This window comes from Stegodyphus dumicola, chromosome X2 (assembly GCF_044657685.1).
Source record: "Stegodyphus dumicola isolate Sdum_Otavi_A_Nest chromosome X2, ASM4465768v1".
NCBI classification, from domain to species: domain Eukaryota; kingdom Metazoa; phylum Arthropoda; class Arachnida; order Araneae; family Eresidae; genus Stegodyphus; species Stegodyphus dumicola.
This window is the reverse complement of record NC_140781.1, coordinates 20260314-20279628: the sequence shown is the minus strand read 5'-3', so window position 1 is coordinate 20279628 and position 19315 is coordinate 20260314. Positions and strand designations below refer to the sequence as shown.

The window sequence follows — 19315 nt, the reverse complement described above, 5'->3', positions numbered from 1 at the left end:
AACTTTCGCTCTACGATTTTCCGAAAATTTAGAGTCTTTTTTAAAGTAAATGAAAAATCTGATTTAAGCTAAGAGGAAAAAGTGTGACAGTTTCAACATTAAACGAACGGTTAATCTTCGTAGAAGCTGTGATGAAGATCTTCGGTTCGAATGAGCAACGAGTGAATAACTAAGAAAGGGATGACGGATCAAATGGAGTTTTACTTTTTGTGAGAGATAATCGATCTAGACTTCAGTGCAAAATTTCCAGTTTTAAGACTCATCGTGAAACAGTCATCTATACTTTGTGATTTAAGTATTAGTGATCTTGGTACTATGAACATTTGTCTTTATTTAAAATTTGAGACACATAAAAATTTTCGACAAACACAAAAAATTTTATTTTTATTTTCATGAGAAAGATGAATTGCTCAGTCAACATTCCCTATTTTATGGAAAAATGTGTCTCTAATGAAATGTGAAAAATGTCTTGTGCGTCGACGGAAAAATGTGTCCAGGCATATTCGTTAATTTAAAAATGAGTTACTGCGTAATTTCGTAGTATTACTATAAATAAATGCAATTATTAAAACTGGAGTGATATTGTGTCAAAAACTGATTGAATACTTATTAGGGTGGGCTGTATTATGGTTTATTTACTAAGTGTCCGATTAATCCAGCTTCATAACAGTTATCTTCCATTTTTCAGGATACTGGATAAGTTCTGAAGAAAGAGGAGGAGTGCCGCTCAGTTTTTGTACTACTGCTATTTATTTCTACTTGCCAGGTTACTTATACTCAATGCCTGGAAGAAATGTCACTTCAAGACTGAATTTGGGAGTTTTGTTATCCTGTGTGCGATAATATATTAATTACTTCTTCATCGCTTTTACCGTTAATTTGTTATTTATTTGGTTTGGACTAATTTTTCCCACTGTAAAAGTGCACGCGCTGCATCGTTAGCATAATTAGCCAAACGTGTCTTGTCGTAAGATAGATCTTGTCATATTAAATGAATAATACCGCATTTATTCACATATTTTAACCCCACCCTTTTCAATACATAGTTTAGAAACTTATGATTTATGGTAGCTGCAGGTGTGATACAGTTGGATAGAAAAGAATAATGTGTAAATAAAGAAAAGTAATGTTGAAAGCAATAACTGTAAGTGGCTTCTTTGAAACATTGAATGCACCAACATTTGTAGATCTTTTCATAGTATTTGTTTTTAATTTGGAAAATTTTCCTTACCTTCAGAAATGGCACACATCACATAATTTTCTTCTCTCAGTTTTCTAAAGATAAAATTTGTAAATCTGCGCCAGTAATATACAAGTAAATAATACAAAAATAAATTTTACATTGGAGCGGAGTATATCGAGTGCAGTTGTATATTGTAAATAAAGATGCATTTTGAACAGTTTCTATAGCCTTACTTATGATACTATGCTTATGAGACTTTCTGTAGGTATTTTACCTTGTTATCATATATATTTCTGTTCTTTAGGTTATTGCAACTTAAACACTGTGTAAAAGCATGCAAAATATCCAAAAAGGTGAGGTGTATTCTTAAACTAAGCAATTTTCCACCTAGTGGCGTTTGCATATCACGAGAAAGAGAATTATGATACTTATATTTTAATGACCAAGTAATCATTTGCACAGAATTCAATAAACAATGTTAGTTTTATGCAAGAGTCTGATGAGTTTTGAAGCATGTTCTTACACTGAAGTCTTCCACTAAGTTGTAGGATATAAATATACGTCACTTATTAGCCCACTCTGGCGTCTGCTTTTTTCCCTGTAAAAGATATTTTACTATTTAGTATTTCTTGTTAGATCTGCACACACACAGTTATTTACCATGTATTATACAAGTGTCAGAAATGAGGAATGTCTTTTCATTCGTCATATGTGGAGATTAAGAGAATAATAAAGCAAAAAGTGGTGGTGAGATAATAAGCATGGTTGTTCGTTGCAGACCAAGTTGCTGACAATGAAATTCTTTTTCAGTATTTTTTTAGGAGAACGGAGGGGCTAATATATAAATGACTTATGGAATAAAATTCGAGGTACTTCAGTGAATTATCAGAAAAGCTTTTGCATACAGAATTGAATCTTTCAAGAAAATTTAAATTACATGCGAGATTATTTTGGACCAAAAGCAATTAATAGCACAGTTTCGGAATGTCACAGTGATTAATATACATATGAATGAAGGATAAAGTTCTAAAAGAAAATTAATTCTTTTCTTCATTTAAACCAAGAAGCAAATGAAAGCATAGCCTAAAGACCTGCAATATTTGTAGTTTGAAATGCTTTAAACTTTTACATTTAATTGCTGTAAGACTTTTTGATAAAACTAACTTCAACTGGAAAAATTTTCTGCTCCCTTTGGCTCAGAAATTACTAAACTTTCTACGGGATTTCGAACTTTTGTATAAGAATCATATCAGAGTGAGCAGCACTGTGTTACGAGAAATCTGTCTGACAACTTTTCGTAGGAAGATGTTCCCAGTAATTAGTCAGTACAATAACTTGGATTTTGAGTTCGTGTGAAATTTTCCTTTCCTTCAGCTCTGCCGGATGGAGTTTAGGAGAAATGTTTGGTCTTCATAAATGAAAAGTTTCAGATAGAACTTTCATGTTTCTTAGAAGGTTTCATTTGGATTTAGATTTATCAGATTAAGCACATTAGGGCTATCTACCTTAACTAAAGAGATAGATTACTTCGTGTCTTTCTGTGGGAGCCTGGCTTGTACTTACCTTAAACATGGGGAAACCATGAAAACGGCCATGCAGCCAGAACTACGTCTGGGTTTGAACCCGGATTGAACAATCAGTATTCAGCGCTCTAACCGCTTAGCCGCTGATCGAAGCTTTCATGCTCTCAATAGAACTCTATTAGCTATTCAGGTTAAAAAAATATCTAGAGATTTCATAAAGTAAGATACAACTCTCGCCATCTTTTGGGTGAGTTGTATTAACCATAGAGCCGACAAATCCACCCACATTTTACAACTGTCGCCATTACCTTGTAGAATCGCGCAACTATGGTGCGGACACATAATAAAGCTGATGTCCATACCTTCCTACGGAAATAATTTCATCGTAGTAGCGGTGACAGATGTCCTGTAGTCCGACAGCAAAATAGCGAATTAATTTAAAACTTGCTTCAAAGAGCAGTACGATTTTTATGGGCAAAACATCTTACCTGTACTGAGATTCATAGTGCCATTACGGAGATATCTGCGGGAGATGTTATGTAACGTTAAAATTATGATCAAATATTGCCAGTAATTCGAACACGGTTGCACAGGTGTAAACAGCGGTACTTATAATAGCTTCATGACCTAATAGCAGGTTTCTGTTGTCGGTGAATAGAAAGCCTATGAACGCACAGATAAGTGTTTACAAAGATTGGGCAATAACGTTAAAAAATGCTGCATCTTTATCATACTTTATCGTATAATAATAAAATCCGCTGAATAAATGTTTTTTATCTATAATAATCAATATAATTTGCTTTTTAATGCTCTTCGCACAAAGAAATTTTTTTTAATGTTAATATAAGGAAAGTAGGATAATGGGATTTTCCCCAAATGCCTGAGCTTATCCCATGTCTCTTTCATGGTAGTTTGGGATCATTTGTTTCTTGAATAAATTTTCCATGTTGCTCTAAATCATTCTTACGTAAGCAAAGCTTGATCTGCCATAGATGCTTTTTGTGAATGGAATAATTATGGTATTCTTTTCTTCTACCTTCTTTTCATTTTCTAGATCTTTCGTGTTATTCAAACTCAGCTAATCTCCATTATACCACACGCATTGTCCCATAAATTTGGATGCTTTTATAGAAATCACATTGAAGAAAAACCAGCAATTAAGTTTTCTTCAGATCTCAGTTTTTTATGCACTAACAAGGAAAGCTATCCGACTTCCGGTGATAATCGTCCTGGAGATTTCAGAGGTGGTCACCCCTGTGAGGCAAATGAACAAAACAGCACGTGCAAAATGTAACGTTTCACAATTGCAAATTGGCAAACATAATGTACCTGTGAGATTTGAGATATTCTATGTCATGATCACGTAACCCATCATAGATTTGCGAATGTAAAACACATATGTCACTCAGTGTCAGAATTAATATGGTGGAAGAGGTCAGAGTTTCAAGCAAAGCTGAAAGCATCAGGTAATGACGGTAAGTAATGGCAAGTAATGACGACGTTCGACTCTCAGGTGAAAGAGCTACCTGTGTCACATGTCCGGAATGAGATATTTAAGATAGTGACGGAAATGTTAGCTGGATTTAAAACTGGGATAACTGCTTTTTTTAAGCTGCTTCTTTAAATGTCAACAGTGAATTGAAAGAGTCACATTTACTCGTATTTGAAATTTGATTTACATGGTGGTCATACAAAAAATTCCTTGATATACTGACCCCCTAGCTGTTTATCCGTTCAACTAATCGAAATGAAATTTCAGATATTATTATCTGAAGGTATGCATTCGAGCTTGTGATGATTTAAAACAATAGAGCTTTCATGGTTGAGGTTACAGTGAAAACGTTTCGAATGCCAACGCCCATTCCTTTTCCTTGCGCGAACTGATCAGCGCGTTGAAAAACCATAAATGGCGTTGAAATGATACAGGTATCACGAAAACTGCCGCCGTAAATCATTTGCAAAGAAGAGCATTGTAAAGGACAATGACAACACAAGAGAAGAAAATGAAAAAAACTCTTATTATAATTTTAAGTTTTCAAAGCGTCCGCCTTCGCAAACGATAACGTATTGTATGCGGGAGATTGTTGACACCAATGACGAACGTAACATTTCAGGAGGAATCTGTATAACTTCAAGTTTCATGACATCGTTCAGTTCTGACAAATCTCGTGAATTTGATGTGTATACCTTAGGTTTCAGTTAACTCCACAACCACAAATCCATCAGAGTGAGGCCGGGGTATCACGGTTGCCACGAAAGTGCAAAGTTGAGGGAGATGCCTCTATCTCTAAAGTGCTGTTGCAGCACTTGGTGAACACATGTGGCAATGTGGTGGAGCAACGTCTTGCATCCCTACAATGTCATTAACGACATTTCGCCGCTGTATTTCTGGAATTACATAATTCTGCAACATTGTTGTACACAGAGCACTTGTGATGGAGCAAGTTTTTATACCTGTGGAGGTGATCTCTTCGAAGAAGTATGCAAAGTGCATCAATGCACCTTCTCTCTGTAACGTTATTGGTCCTTTACAATACTTTTCTTTGTTAATGTTTTACGCCAGCAATTTCCATCATGAGCGTATCGCTCCCATGCCATTTATGGTTTTTCAATAAACTGATCAGTTTGCGCAAGGAAAAGTGGATATTGCCATTTGAAAATTTCGAAATGTTTTCAATGTAACTGTAACCGTGAGAGTTCTGTTTTTTAAATCATCAGAATCTCGAGCACATATCTTCAAATAATGATATTTAAAATTTCACTTCGATTGGTTGAGCGGACAGGACACTAGAGGTTCATATAGCGGGAATTGTTTTACAGCTACCCTGTACATATTCCGGGGAGCTCGTGCTAATTTGCGGCTTATTGTACCACTTATCTCAAATGCCGTTACAATTTGGCGCACTATGTTCGGTATTGTCTTGTATTTTGAGTAATTCTTATGAGGAGTTTTGTTGCTTCGACTGAGTTAACAAGTCTCCGGGCAAAGCATTTGTCAATGAACGTTGAAATTGTGCCATCTTTTGGGTACGTTCGTGCCATCTTAATCTTTGTTGTAACACAGCATGAAGATTACGAGCCATTTGGCTAATCTTACAACATATTTATAACTCCACATCGGTACTTATTAAAGACTGTACGTGCCTGTCCTCTACTCAAGCAATATAGTTACTGCCGCTACTCAAGTAATACAGTTACTCAAGCAATATAGTTACTGCCGCTACTCAAGCAATATTGTTACTGCCGTATGCTACCAGGAATTCATCTTATTATACAACGATCTTGTAAACTGTCAGATAAGTTATGCTTGCCAATCCGTGGCTGCAAATATTGTGGGAAGGTGGGGTATTTTTTACGCCTTGTTTTGAGAGTTGCGGAGATTCAGTGCAGCTGCAAACCACTTCGCGGTTGTTGTTTTTGTGCTTGATCACGTCTGAAAGTTTCGTGGTGATTATCACCAAGAAGTCCTATAATTTTTCTTGTCAATCATGAAATTTTGTAGATGCATTGTGTAAACAAATTAGTTCAGTAATTGGAAATCCTTCTGAACTTGCACCTTATTCCAATTATTAAATTAAAGAAAAGTCATAATAAATGAAAGCAAAGGGTTAGATGATATTGAACAAATGTTTTAAAATAAGAGAATAACCTATGAATGTTGAAGAATTTGAATTTGAGTCTAGCAATGATATGATAACAGCATTTAAGTACATTGGACTATCTGTTGTTTCTTGGAATATTTGTGAATAATAGAAATAATATAGTCTAATTTTATATATGTAATTTTGTAATGTATGTAGTTTTAATTTTTTAATAATTACATCTTATGTGTTAAACAATGATACACCCTATTGATTGGCGACGGGCGAAGAATAAAAACTATTGAGTACTAGTAATTTTGCCTTATTTCAATTTTCAGAGTAATAGGCTGACTGCGTTGAAAATCTCGTGTTTTCTGCTATGAACAAAATACATATAAATCATTTCCCCTTTGAAAATTCTTCTCGAAGATAATTCGAAGGCTGAAAGCCTTTGTATGCTTTGCTATAGTTCAGTTATTTAACAATTCTAAAGAAATTTCAATAAGACAAATGTGCTTACTTTCACTAAGAATTTAATTCAGTGGGCATCAGAAATAGCGTCTTGTAAAAAAGACTGTATAAGATAATAAAGGTAATAAAATGAAAGATTTCAGTTCTGAATTATTACGATGTGTAACATATATTGCATTTGAAGGAATTAATCTGGACTATATATAATTTTTCTGATGTGAAAAGAGAGACTTATATGTGCCTTTTTTCATATTAAGTTAGGCTCGATCCTCGATGGAAACGAAGTAAATCCTGCTTTCGGATCAATTAATAATTTTTTGCGATTTTGCTGTTCCAGGCGAGCCCTGGAAGTAAAGAACCAAAACCGTATTACAGATGAAAAATTTTTAAAGCAGAAGAAATTAATTTTATTTTGTAATTTATTTTTATTCTTTTTTTCTTTTTACATTATTTATTGCTTACTTATCTTCTCAAATATTTCAGAATTAGTCTGTTTAAAAAATTGTTGTTTTCTCTTCAACAGGTTTTAAAAAAAAATTATTTCAAAGTAAATATCTGAGAGATTTCTCCTGCATATTATCTTCAAGTAAATTATTACAAATTCTTTATCACATGTAATAAGGTATCACTTTAAGAAACGAAAATTTTAAAATTAGTATCTTTCAGATTTTAGTAATTTGTTTATTTGTAAGTAATCTCTGGAAATTTCAATAATCAGCATATTAAGTTGATAGTTTTTCCTATTGTTGACAAAACTTCGAGCACCATTGTTTCCTGTGCAGCATGTCTGAGATGTCTTTCGTGCAATACATCGAGCAGGATTTCTAATTTAAAAATATTTGGAGGCATTTAAATTTACTTTTACTCGTTTCAGGTTATTATTATTATTATTATCATTCTTTTTTGTACCTTACATCTGATCGCCTGGGGCATATTCTAAATAACGTTCACTCTGAATTTGACTTCCGTTCAAGACACGAAGTGTAATTCTAAGTTACACACTTAAGTTTTAAGGTCAAACCCATGCTTAGTGAAAGAAAATTTGATACACAGAGTCTTTCGAAAAAATTATGTATTTTCTTAAATTTTAAGTTCTAGAAATATACCTTCGGTTCCAAAATTTCTTAAAGTTCAATATTTTGAGAAAATAGTCGCAACGCTGCAGGTGAGCAAGTTTGCAATTTAGTAGTTTGTAGTCTGTGAAGAAATTTTCATACATTTTTGCGATCTTTGCAGATAAAATTCTGTTTGTTGAAATAGAAATGCTGTTTTAAAACGTTACATTTCTATAAAAAGAAAAATTAGCCGAGAAACCCAGACAGATATATGGACTTAGGTTATTTTTCTGTGCCTATTGCAGATGTAATTCAGGACTTTTAAGAACAAACTGAGATAGCGAGTGCGAAAAAATAGTCGTTCATTGCGGCGATTATTGCCTTTAATGGTTTCATCTTGAGAGTGCAAGAGTTCATCTTTTGTCTTGAGAAGTGATTTCATAGATAAAGCATTTTGTTTCTAAATTTGATGCTGACTATAAAAAATTTATTAAGAACATACCAATGAAACCAATTATAACGACCAATTATAACTTTGAGCCAATTATAACGACTATCTGACTAATGAAATGTTTACTTTATCGATGTCATATATTTTGTAAGAGTTCTTTTCGCCTCTAATTTTTCGTAGTTGAGATTAGTTTTATAAAAGAAGTGCACCTTACTTTGAGGAAAAAAAGTACACATTTTTAATCTATAAATGAAAAATATGACAAGAATCGATGTTTAAAAATATGAAGTTTGCAACCACTTTTATTCTAACGCTCTATACAGCCACTGTGAATCTCGAAGAGAGTTTTGGAATTTTTCTTGAAGAAGGGGCAACACTCTTCCTTAATCAGAGGCCGAAACTAACTACATTGTTATGCAAAATTAAAGATAATATAAGAAAGATATTTAACACTCAACGATGAAAATTCTTCCAAAAAAAAAAAAAAAAATAGCTAATTGTATAGGATACTGCTGAAAGCTATTCTGCGAAAGTTATCGAAGGTAAAAACGTGTATTTGGGGCTTTATTAACGCATAGAATGCTCAAAAGAGTATGTGAAAGAACGTGATATGTATTTCTTACTCAAATTCGTGTATATATTGTAACTAACCGTTCAGTGGTTACACACGTAAGAAAACTACGCAAATTGAAGGGTGGCTTTCTAATTCATTACACATGTAAAATTCTGTGGATCCGATTATTTCATATTTACCGTTCTTAATTTGTAGTGGAATAAGAGCAATAATTACAGAGTATAAGTGAAAACGATATAGTAGATGATGTAGGGATGGAACGAATTCTAAATTTTTTTGACTTCGATCCTTAAAGCTTTAGGATCTCGATTATCTCAAATCCTTCATATAAAAACAAGAAAAAGGGGGGGGGGAAGTTTTTTCTTAATTCAAAATTTTTTAATTAAAGCAAAATCTGAAATCTTCTTTAAATGGAAAACAATTTTTAAGAATGCTGTTTTTTGAATGCACCTATATTTATCAAGAAGATATAAATTAAATCAGTAAAAGAAATTGCATAATTAAAAATCTGAAATACTGGAGTTAATTTTCAGAATGTATTCTGGTAACATATATTTCAGTAACAGTTCAAAAATTTTACATTACTTCAAAATCTGTTTTAATCGAAGAAAGTTTAGAGGATAACCTTTAGCATAAATACAATATAGAACGCTTATTTCTGTCTAAAAAATTAAGAATACGGCTTTCAAGGCCATTTTGAGATGATAATTGTGATCCAGGTTAACCAATATTGCAAACTATGACGTTCGTTTTTTAAATGAATGCTCAATAAAAGTAATCTTTTCAAAGATTATTTTACGGAGAGTTATAAGGATAATCTTTACGAATTTTTGAGTTAAAATGTTTAACGGATATTTAGATTAGAATTCTGAACATTCTAATGACGAAATAAGTTTGAAGATTTGAAGTTTCTAATTTCGAATGTTTTATAAGATTTCTGAAATTAGGGTATCCTATCCCTCGCAGAAACGAAAGTATTTATCCGCAGTCAGATTTGCTTTAGATACTTAATTCTTCCACATAACATCCCCATGAAGACTAACATTGCTAATGAAAACAGATGTCAAGATCTCTTATTATTAGCAATGTTAGTCTTCGTAAAGATAATGGTAATCTTAAGGACAATTATTGCCTTCGAAGACAGCTGCTTATCCACTCGCAAGATGGAATCGTCCTGCAAATGGAAGGCATTTCATCTCACCTCGCAACAGCCACCTGGTGCAAGAATAAATTGAAGCTATACCATTTATTAAATATCATTAAAAGGTGACCAGTGTGAAAAATGCAATCGCGTATAGTTCCCCTTCTTTCTTCTTTAAGGTTGAGAACTTTAGATGAGATCACTTAAAGTCGGAAAAGAGCACAAATAATCTAGTGAGAGTTCTCTTTACTGTTAGTTTTTCTACTGATTTTCGAAGCTCTTACATGATGCAACTTTCCAACTAATATCTTTAAAAGATGCTGATTTTTTGGCTTTGATTTGCTTGCCTGGCAAGTTATATTAAATGGTTGTATTGATCTTCCTGTTCTCAACAGAAGCTGTGTGAGTAGTTAGAAGTGTAAAGACAAAGTTTTGTATCCTCAAGTATGACTTTTAAAATAGTTATAGCTCCAGAAATTTTCCTTATGGATAATGACGCTAGATCTCATTGAAAATTTTGTTCGACTAGTTTGACCAGAATGCTCGCCAGGTCTGTCCTGCTGAATCTATCCGGGATGATTTTGGACTCTAAATTTCAGCAAAAGAACTCCTTTTCAAGAACCTTCAGAAGCTCGTATTTAGCTAGCCTCTTAGAACTAGTGTTAATGGAACAAAATTCAATTTACATTCTAATTAATTACATGAAAGGCTTTTACGATGGTGTCTTATCTGTTCAGAGTGATCACATTACGCTGCTCTCATTGGGAATAATCGAGAACTGGTTTAACATTTTGTAATTGCGCATATATTTCAATCTGCGAACTTTTGTGCAACTCTGAGATATCTGTATAATATGGCTTCGATAACGTTTACATAAAAATACAGAACATTCCTTTTCACACATGACAAAATAACGTTGAGTTTTCCTAAGTTATTCTTTAATTTTACGCATCAGCTGATATTTTTGCAGCAGTACTCATTATAATTAACAGTAGTATCTGTGTGATTGAATCGATCGAATTATTCTTTAACGCTTCTCATTGATAGTTGTAGATCGAATAATTTGGTTATGAGTTTAAAAAGAAATTTCTATTTATATAACTTTCTGTAGTGACGAGATTAAAAAAATTAAGAACTGGTTCACTGCCTAATTAGTTACTAAGTAACAGTGAATTTGCCAAACAAATATTATAGTTCAATATTAACAATCGGTTAGACGAACCGAAAATGGTTTAAGAACCGTTCTGCCAACCAACTTTAGCATATTACTATATTAATAATATGAAATGTTAATGTTCATTGCTAATATAGTAATATGTTACTGTTAGTTATTCGAATTTGGTAATTATTATGTTTTTAGAGGGACTTATCCATATGCTTTGTTACAGTTCAGTGTAATCTTTACTGTTCAAAATGCACTAATTGAATATGTGCTAGGTTGCGTTTGTATTTTATGATATAGAGTAATAAAACGGAGAATTTAAGTCTCTTAAGTATTTATGTTGCTCAGAAAACTGGTTATGGGACATTGACGTTTAGAATAAAACTACACACTTTTAAACTGCACGAACTTTATGTAATAAATTACAATTTATTCAAAAATGTTTTGGATTAATATTTTGTTTGAAAATCTGATTTAGTATTCAGTATCTTTTAAGTGTTAGTTGAGGTATCAGGGAATCAACTTATTTTTTATTAACAAAAGGCATTTTATTTGAAAAGCAGTAAAATTTCATTCTATTTAATCATAACTATCATTTTGATCACCGGAAATGTAATTTATCCTTCAGATGTACAGATTTAGTAAAATTAAACTAATCTGAAGCTTAATCGAATGGAACAAATTCTTTTTTATCTATATTAAATCAAATTCGCCAGCATGTGTATGTTAAGCATGTTAAAATCTCTTAGTATAATAAATCTCTCTCTGTGCAGTTTTCAGTCATGCAAAACGAGTTATAATGGATTTTAAAGACATTCCTTGTGATTCCAGTGCAAAATAAAACATTCAAATGACAGTTACAAAATAACACAATTTTGCAATCTTGAAAAAGCAGTTTTCCCCCCTCCAATACATATCTAAAATTAATACGCCTATGGGACCGTACGGTGATATGATGTTATTTTCAATGTTAGGAAAAGAATGGCATTTTATGCCTAAGATTTAACTACAAAAATACGAAGATTTGTATTCAAAGTATGAAAAATCAATTACTTAGTTAAGGTTACGCTCTGCCAAGTTTACTGTTGATAAATGTAATCTCGCTCCTTTTTAAGAGCAACATCTTAAGCGTTCTTCTAGACTGCAAACGTTTTGTTTTAATTTTTAAATTTTCAATTCCTTTTTAACTAAGTGAATACAAAGTACAGAACGTTTAAGCAAAATATATCTTATCATTAGTAATTAGGTAAAAATGGGCGAACCGAGATGTAAATAGGTGTGTAATAATCGTTTTGCCACAACTTGTTGGTAGATGACTAGAGACAGTTTGTACCATATGGCTAAGCAGCCGGTCACGCAAAGTGGAGATATTCCGACATGGTTGGTGTTTGAGCTATGAGCTGCCTCTGCATGACATCCCAAATGCGCTCTATCGGGTTAAGATCCGGTGAGTTAGGTAGCAAGGACATTAATTGGAATTTATTTTTATTCTCCTCGCACCACTCGAACACAATTCGAGCCTTGTGGCGTTGTCTTGCTGAAGATTCCATTTACAGTTAGGGTAACGCCATGTAAAGGCGTAGAGATATTAGGATTTTTGAAAGCCGGAGAGAGGAAAAATAACAACCGCGTTCGCCAGGAATCGAACTACGGACATCTGGAATACCGGCCCAACGTGCAGAACCACTACACCACGAAGGCACGCTAGGAAGGCGGGAGAAATACCTTATATACGTCCCCCTTTTAAAGGGCGACTGTGGATTTTAGGGTACCCAACCGCCAATTCCTGGGTGTGGAGATTCATCATCCACAACCCTTTTAGTTCGGCCGCCACTGTAGAGACATTAGGACTTTTGGAAGCATGAGAGATTGAAAAACTAGCAGCGCCTTCGCCGGGAATCGAACCACGGACCTCTGAAAAACTGTCTCAGTGTACTGACCACTACACCACGAAGACACGCTAGGAAAGCGGGAGAAATACCTTATAAAGGTACAACTAATCCGCTATTATACTCAGAGAGTCCACAACTTTCATGGTTTGTTCTAGTAGAATAAAGGGTCCCAGAATCCACCAGAACGTCTCCCAAAGAATAATATCCCCAACATTAGCCTGTGTATGGCCTGCTGTATAAGGGGTCATACACAGGCTGTATAAGGAAGAGCAACTGTTCAGCCGGAAGACGGAGTACCCTGACACGATTATCGATATTGTAGGGTTTATATTTATTTTAACTAACATTTATTTTAAGTTTAAACTATCTTTCCTGTCAAGCCTTACTTTCCCCTGGAACTGCCAATGCCAGAATATGTAAATTTGAGTAGAACGCGCAAGCATTCAAATTATCAGCGGAAGTAGTATGATTTAAATAGAAGGAAACGAGTTCGGTGAGAGAGTTATTCTTACTTAGCGAGCGCGGAGGTAGAAATCGAGAATTGAAGAACCCCGCGTTGCGGCCTATGTGCTTGGCGGGAAGTAGTTGCAATTGTTCCAGTGAGCTTCAAGTCTGCTGAATTAGCTGCGGTATTTGTAAAACGCGGTGAGTTAGTTATTTTAGAGAGCCTCGTAATTAGAATATTGTCTTTACTTTCTTTTCAGGTTCTTATTTTTATTTGACTGCCTAGTGGGCACAGTCTGTAAGCGTCAAGAGGACGCCATTGTAATTTATTACGTTGAATAAAAAGGGACTTAAACCCTTTATAAGGCTCTGTGGTTTATACAAGCTTTCACAGTCACCTCTTGGTTGCGTGCTAGTTAGAGGCGCGCAACGTTATATTGGCGCCCGAACACTTATCGAACTGAAAGGGCCGAAAACTGGTTGGAAGCCGCTGGACAACACCAAGAAATGAAAACGCAGTTAGAAGGATTTGGATACCTGGTCCAGACTTTGAGAGCATCAATCAAGCCAAACGTCTATTTCGACGGAAATAATTCGGTGTCCGTATTTTTAGAAGGTATAGAAAACCACTTTCAGCTCTACCCTGTGCCTGAAAGACAAAAAGTTGCCATCGCCACATCAGCACTAAGAGGACAGGCCGCGCTATGGTGGAAAATATAGGCAAATTTCTTCTAGGTGAATTTGGAAGCCCGACGTATACTTTTGAAAATTTCAAAAAATCGTTAGTAAAGGCCTTCCCCATAGTGAAAGATCGCGCACGGCTGGAAGCCGAGCTATATAGTTTCTATCAACGGGATACAGCACAATTGACGGACTTTATTTTACGAAAAATCAAACTAACGGATATGTTGTATGGGAAAAAACCCGATGCGGAGATAATTGAAATAATATTACCAAGATTGTTACCCGCTGTCCAAGACTACTTTGAAATTAGAAACCCAACCACATTGCAGGAACTTTTCGAATTGGCGGTGAAATTTCAAAATCGCAGAATAGCGGAAAGAGCGAGAGGGGAAACATATTCTCAAAGTACCAGAAGGAAGGAGGAAACCAGAAATGGAAATCGCTCATATGGGGAAAAGAACTATCAAGCTAACGCATCGAAACTCGAAGGTCAAGGCCCAAAAAGAAAATTTGAAAATAAGCATCCGCGTACCCAGAAGACACAGATTGAAAGGAAAGCTTTAAACGACTAGAGGGGCCTGTGAAAGGGAGGGTCCAGACCCCGGAAGTTTTAGAAAAACCCTCAAATAGACATCTAAATACAGTCATCGTAAAAAACTCACAGCTACCAATTATACAAGTCCTGGTTGGCGATGTACCAGTAGAAGCCCTCATCGATACAGGGGCAGAAGGAAATTTCATGAGTGAAAAGTTCTTCAAAAAGAATTTTTATAGGATACGACTATTCAAAACCAGAAATACGGAAATTATAGCGGCGCAAGGAAAAACATGTCACTGCATCGGGAAAGTATCATTAAACTTACAGATAAAAGAGGAAAATCTCAAAGTATTAATTTTTGTGGTGAAAGACCTCCAACACTCTCTTATTTTAGGTATGGACTTTTTAAGGGCCGCGAGGGCCAAATTAAATATTCAAGATAGTTCCGTGGTGCTGGAGATGGACCAGAGGGTGGTGGAACCGGTGGAGACACCTGAATTGGACCTTAGCCATTTGAATGACCAGGAAAGTAAAGCAATACAGCAAGTGGTGAGTAATTTTTCTCATTTGTTTTCAGAAAAACCGGGAAACTGTCAGATCGTGACTCACAAGATTCAATTAAATGCCGAAAAACCTTGTAGGACTAAACCGTATCGCTATGATAAACAAAAAGACTTAATCATCGAAGAACATATTCAGGAGATGTTAAAGAATAAAATAATAACGCCCATAAATAGTGAATACGCGAGTCCAGTCGTACTATGTAGGAAAAAGAACGAGTTTCCTCCTTCGGATAAAAGGGCTTGGAGGTTTGCTATCGATTATAGAAAACTAAATAGCATAACTAAATTTCCAGTTTACCCTTTGCCGGTTATCATCAGACGAGATCATTAGACAGATCAAATCGACGAGATATATGTCTACTTTGGACTTAACGTCTGGCTACTATCAAATAGCTATGAGACCCGAAGATATACATAAAACCGCGTTTATAACAAAATCGGGCACTTATGCATTTTTACGCATGCCTTTTGGGTTGTGTGGGGCCCCATCAACATTCCAGAGAGCTATGGACATTGTTCTAAAGCCTGTCCTAGGAAAATCAACTTTAATTTATCTAGATGATATAATTATAACGAGTAATACGTTGGAACAACACATTAATGACCTCGAACAAGTTTTTAAATTATTAAAAGAGGCCGGTCTTACAATTAACGCCTCAAAATGCAAGTTCGCAACTAAAGAACTTAAATATCTCGGTTATAAAATTTCGCAAAAGGGTATAGAAACGCAAGATTCAAAAATAAAAGCTATTAAGAATTTCCCACCGCCCAACACCGCCAAGAAACTTTCGTCTTTCCTTGGACTATGTTCTTACTATCGATCTTTCATAAAAGATTTCGCTAATATTGTTGAACCACTCTTAGTAATCAAAAGAAAAAAGAGTAAATTTACGTGGACAGCGGAAGCTAACACAGCTTTTGAAAGATTAAAAGAAGCGCTTATTAATGCACCTGTTTTAAAATTCCCTGAGGGGGACGAAAACCTGGAAATTGCGGCAGATGCATCAGACTATGCGGTGGGTGTGGTTCTTATGCAAAATAACCATCCGCTGGCATTTTTTAGTAAAACATTGAATCAAACACAAAGGAATTATACAGCTACAGAAAGAGAAACATTAGCCGTATTAATGGCTGTACACAAATTTCGAGTTTATTTCGGCAAATCGCCAGTAACAGTCTTTTCGGATCATGCGGCTGTTGGTAGACTTTACTCGGGAAAAAACCTAACGCCCAGGTTAATAAGATGGGCTTTAAAACTCCAAGAATATAATATCACAATAAAATATAAACCGGGTAAGGAAAACAATGTAGCTGACGCACTTTCTCGTATAAAACTGGACGATGAAGGTAATGAACTTAAATGCGCTGTGTTGACTTCAAAAATTTTAGATTCTAGAGATACGGTTATTACTGAACTGAAAACTGATCCTGAATTTGGAAATATCTATGCTTATTTGAAAGACCCCGAAAGCTTTGAGCACACAGATATCGATGCGATAAGAAATAGAGCAAAAAACTATGAAATAATAGATAATTTATTATTCTATACGAAAACAACAAACGAAAATCTTGAGTATAAGCCAGTCATCCCAGCCTCGCTTCGATTAAGCATTTTGAGGCAGTTGCACGAAAAAAAAAACAGCGGGCCACCTCGGGGTCATAAAGACTATAAAAAGGGTACGCGAGGCGGTATATTTCCCGCAATTATACAAAATAGTAACGGCGTATGTCAGGTCCTGCAATCAATGTCAGTTAATAAATGATATTAATTACAACCCGGCCGGGTACTTAAATAGCATTCGCGCTACATTTCCGAATGAAATTTTAGGCATAGATCTCCTTGGTCCCTTTCCCCAGAGCGAGTTAAATAAAAATCGTTTTCTTTTAGTAATAGTAGATCATTTTTCAAAATGGATAGAAATTGTTCCACTTAAACGCGCGTCAGCCAAAACAGTCGCAGATGCATTCTTACACAGATACATTTTAAAATACGGTGCACCGATAAAAGTCATTAGCGATAACGGAAAACAATTCATTAGTCAAATATTTGAAAACATATGCAATGGACTTGATATACGCCATATCAAAATGGTTCCGTATAGACCACAGGCTAACATAGCAGAAAGAGTTAATAAAAACATTGTAAAAATAATTCGCAGTTACGTTAGCACACATCACAAGCGCTGGGATGGCTACATAAATGAATTAGCTTATGCTTTAAGAACGGCACATCATGATACTACGGGAAAAACTCCAGCAGAATTATTTTTAGGCAGAAAGTTAATTACGCCTTTAGATAAATTATTCTTTGTGCAACAAAGAGAGCAGGAATTTAGACAAAAGGACGTGCAAAAGCTAATTGATCAGGCGCTTAAAACCTCGGATACGGCAAGAAATAGGCAGAAAATTTATTATGATAGAAAACGCCGTGAAGCAGATTTTAAAGTTGGGGATAAAGTATGGAAACGGAAATTTTCTTTCTTTATCAAGTGCCCCAGACAATTTTATGGCAAAGCTAGCTCCAAAGTTTGAAGGCCCCTATGTAATTCAGGAAATCAAAGGAGTAGTCTTATATCTTAAAAACGAGAGAGGGGAAATCTGTAAAGCAAGTCCCGACCAGGTGAAAAAATACTATAATCCAAATGATTTTGAAATCCTTAAAAGTTTCTTGCAGGACTCAAGTCTAAACGAAATAGAAGGGCCAGAGACTGCAACAACTATTCCACCACCCAAGAAACGGAGAACTGAAGAGAGACCTAGCACTTCTACAACCCGGACGTCGGTATCAAAAAGAAAAAATGAGTTTCAAACTCCGGCGTTTAAGAAAAACAAAAATACAGATGAACCGGGTAAAGAAACCGTGGTAAAGACGAAAACACCACCTACAAAAGATGGCAGGAGAAATTACACATCAAGGAGAACGCGCACACGGCCACAGAGTCAGGTGCCAGCAAGGCCGCCGTTCCGGAAACTGAAACGCCAACAGGAGGCACAGAAGTACGAGGAACAGAAGAAATTCAAGGACTCCAGACCGGAGGACGTCAAGACCAGCCGTCCCAGGCAGAAACGCAAAGGCCAACAACCAGACGATTACTCCGTCAAGAGGCCAGCATGTAGAGGACGCAAAAGAAAGAGCAACGGGGACGACACTCGGAGATCAATAAGGAGAAGATTGACATCCATGACACCTCTAACTTGGGATGAATTTTGTCAAAAACGGATGACGGAGTTTCAAGCATCGAAAACTCAAAGATAAGTTAAAACCTTCTATAATTTTTTTTTTCTCTTTTGTTCCGAAATGTTATGCATAAGTACGAAGTTCTATGTTTTGACGAAAGTCAATATGTCTCGGTTGAGACTTAGTTTTGTTTTACTTTATTTAGCTAAGGCAAAAGTATTATTTTCTTTAAGTGTAAAAGCTAAAAACAAGCATTTTCTGTTGGTCGAAAGACTAATTCTGTTATGTTAAAGCCAAAATTTGGCCGGAGATAAAAATAACTTCGTATTCTTGTACTAATAAGAATTTTAGTTTCAGTGCCGCCAGCTTGGCGAAGAATGAGTAAAGTAAAAATTTATTTTCTCTTATTCATTTTATGGTAAATTGTAAAAAGCATATGTAGTAAACTTTTGTAAATGTATGTAAATACTTGCATGTTATGTAAAAGTAGAATTTAGTCTAGAAGCATAAAATTGTAGATGCTAAAAGTGAATGCTTAAAAGTAATGAAGTCAAAATTTAAGTATTAAACTGTAAAGTCATGCTTTAGAGCGAAAGGCTGCATGTTTAAAGATGAATGAGGGGGAAGTTAGAATGAATGTGTTTTGTAGGGTTCTCCACCTACATTTGAATTTTTAAGAATATTAAAGTAGCTCATTGAGTTGTAGAATGTCGAGTAAGGTGTGTCTATTTGGTTGTTGAATTCTAACAAATCATGGTGGTTAGGGGAAGTGTTGTAAGACTAAAACACGAATATTCCCGTTTGACACCACACATGGTGGAGAGCCAGGATAAAGTTAAATTAATGCTTGAAAAATTGAATGAATGTGAAGTAAG

The 19315-nt window shown here is 35.1% G+C and overlaps 1 protein-coding gene across 1 annotated transcript in view; it reads right to left on the bottom strand.

Annotated features, from left to right (window-relative positions):
- Positions 1-1602: 1602 nt before the first annotated feature.
- wupA (troponin wings up A) overlaps positions 1603-19315 on the bottom strand; it is a 38547-nt gene continuing 20834 nt past the window's right edge. The window contains exon 7 of the mRNA XM_035372737.2: positions 1603-1781. Coding sequence (XP_035228628.2) covers positions 1746-1781 — 36 coding nt within the window. The 3' untranslated portion in view covers positions 1603-1745. The remainder of the gene's footprint in view (positions 1782-19315) is intronic.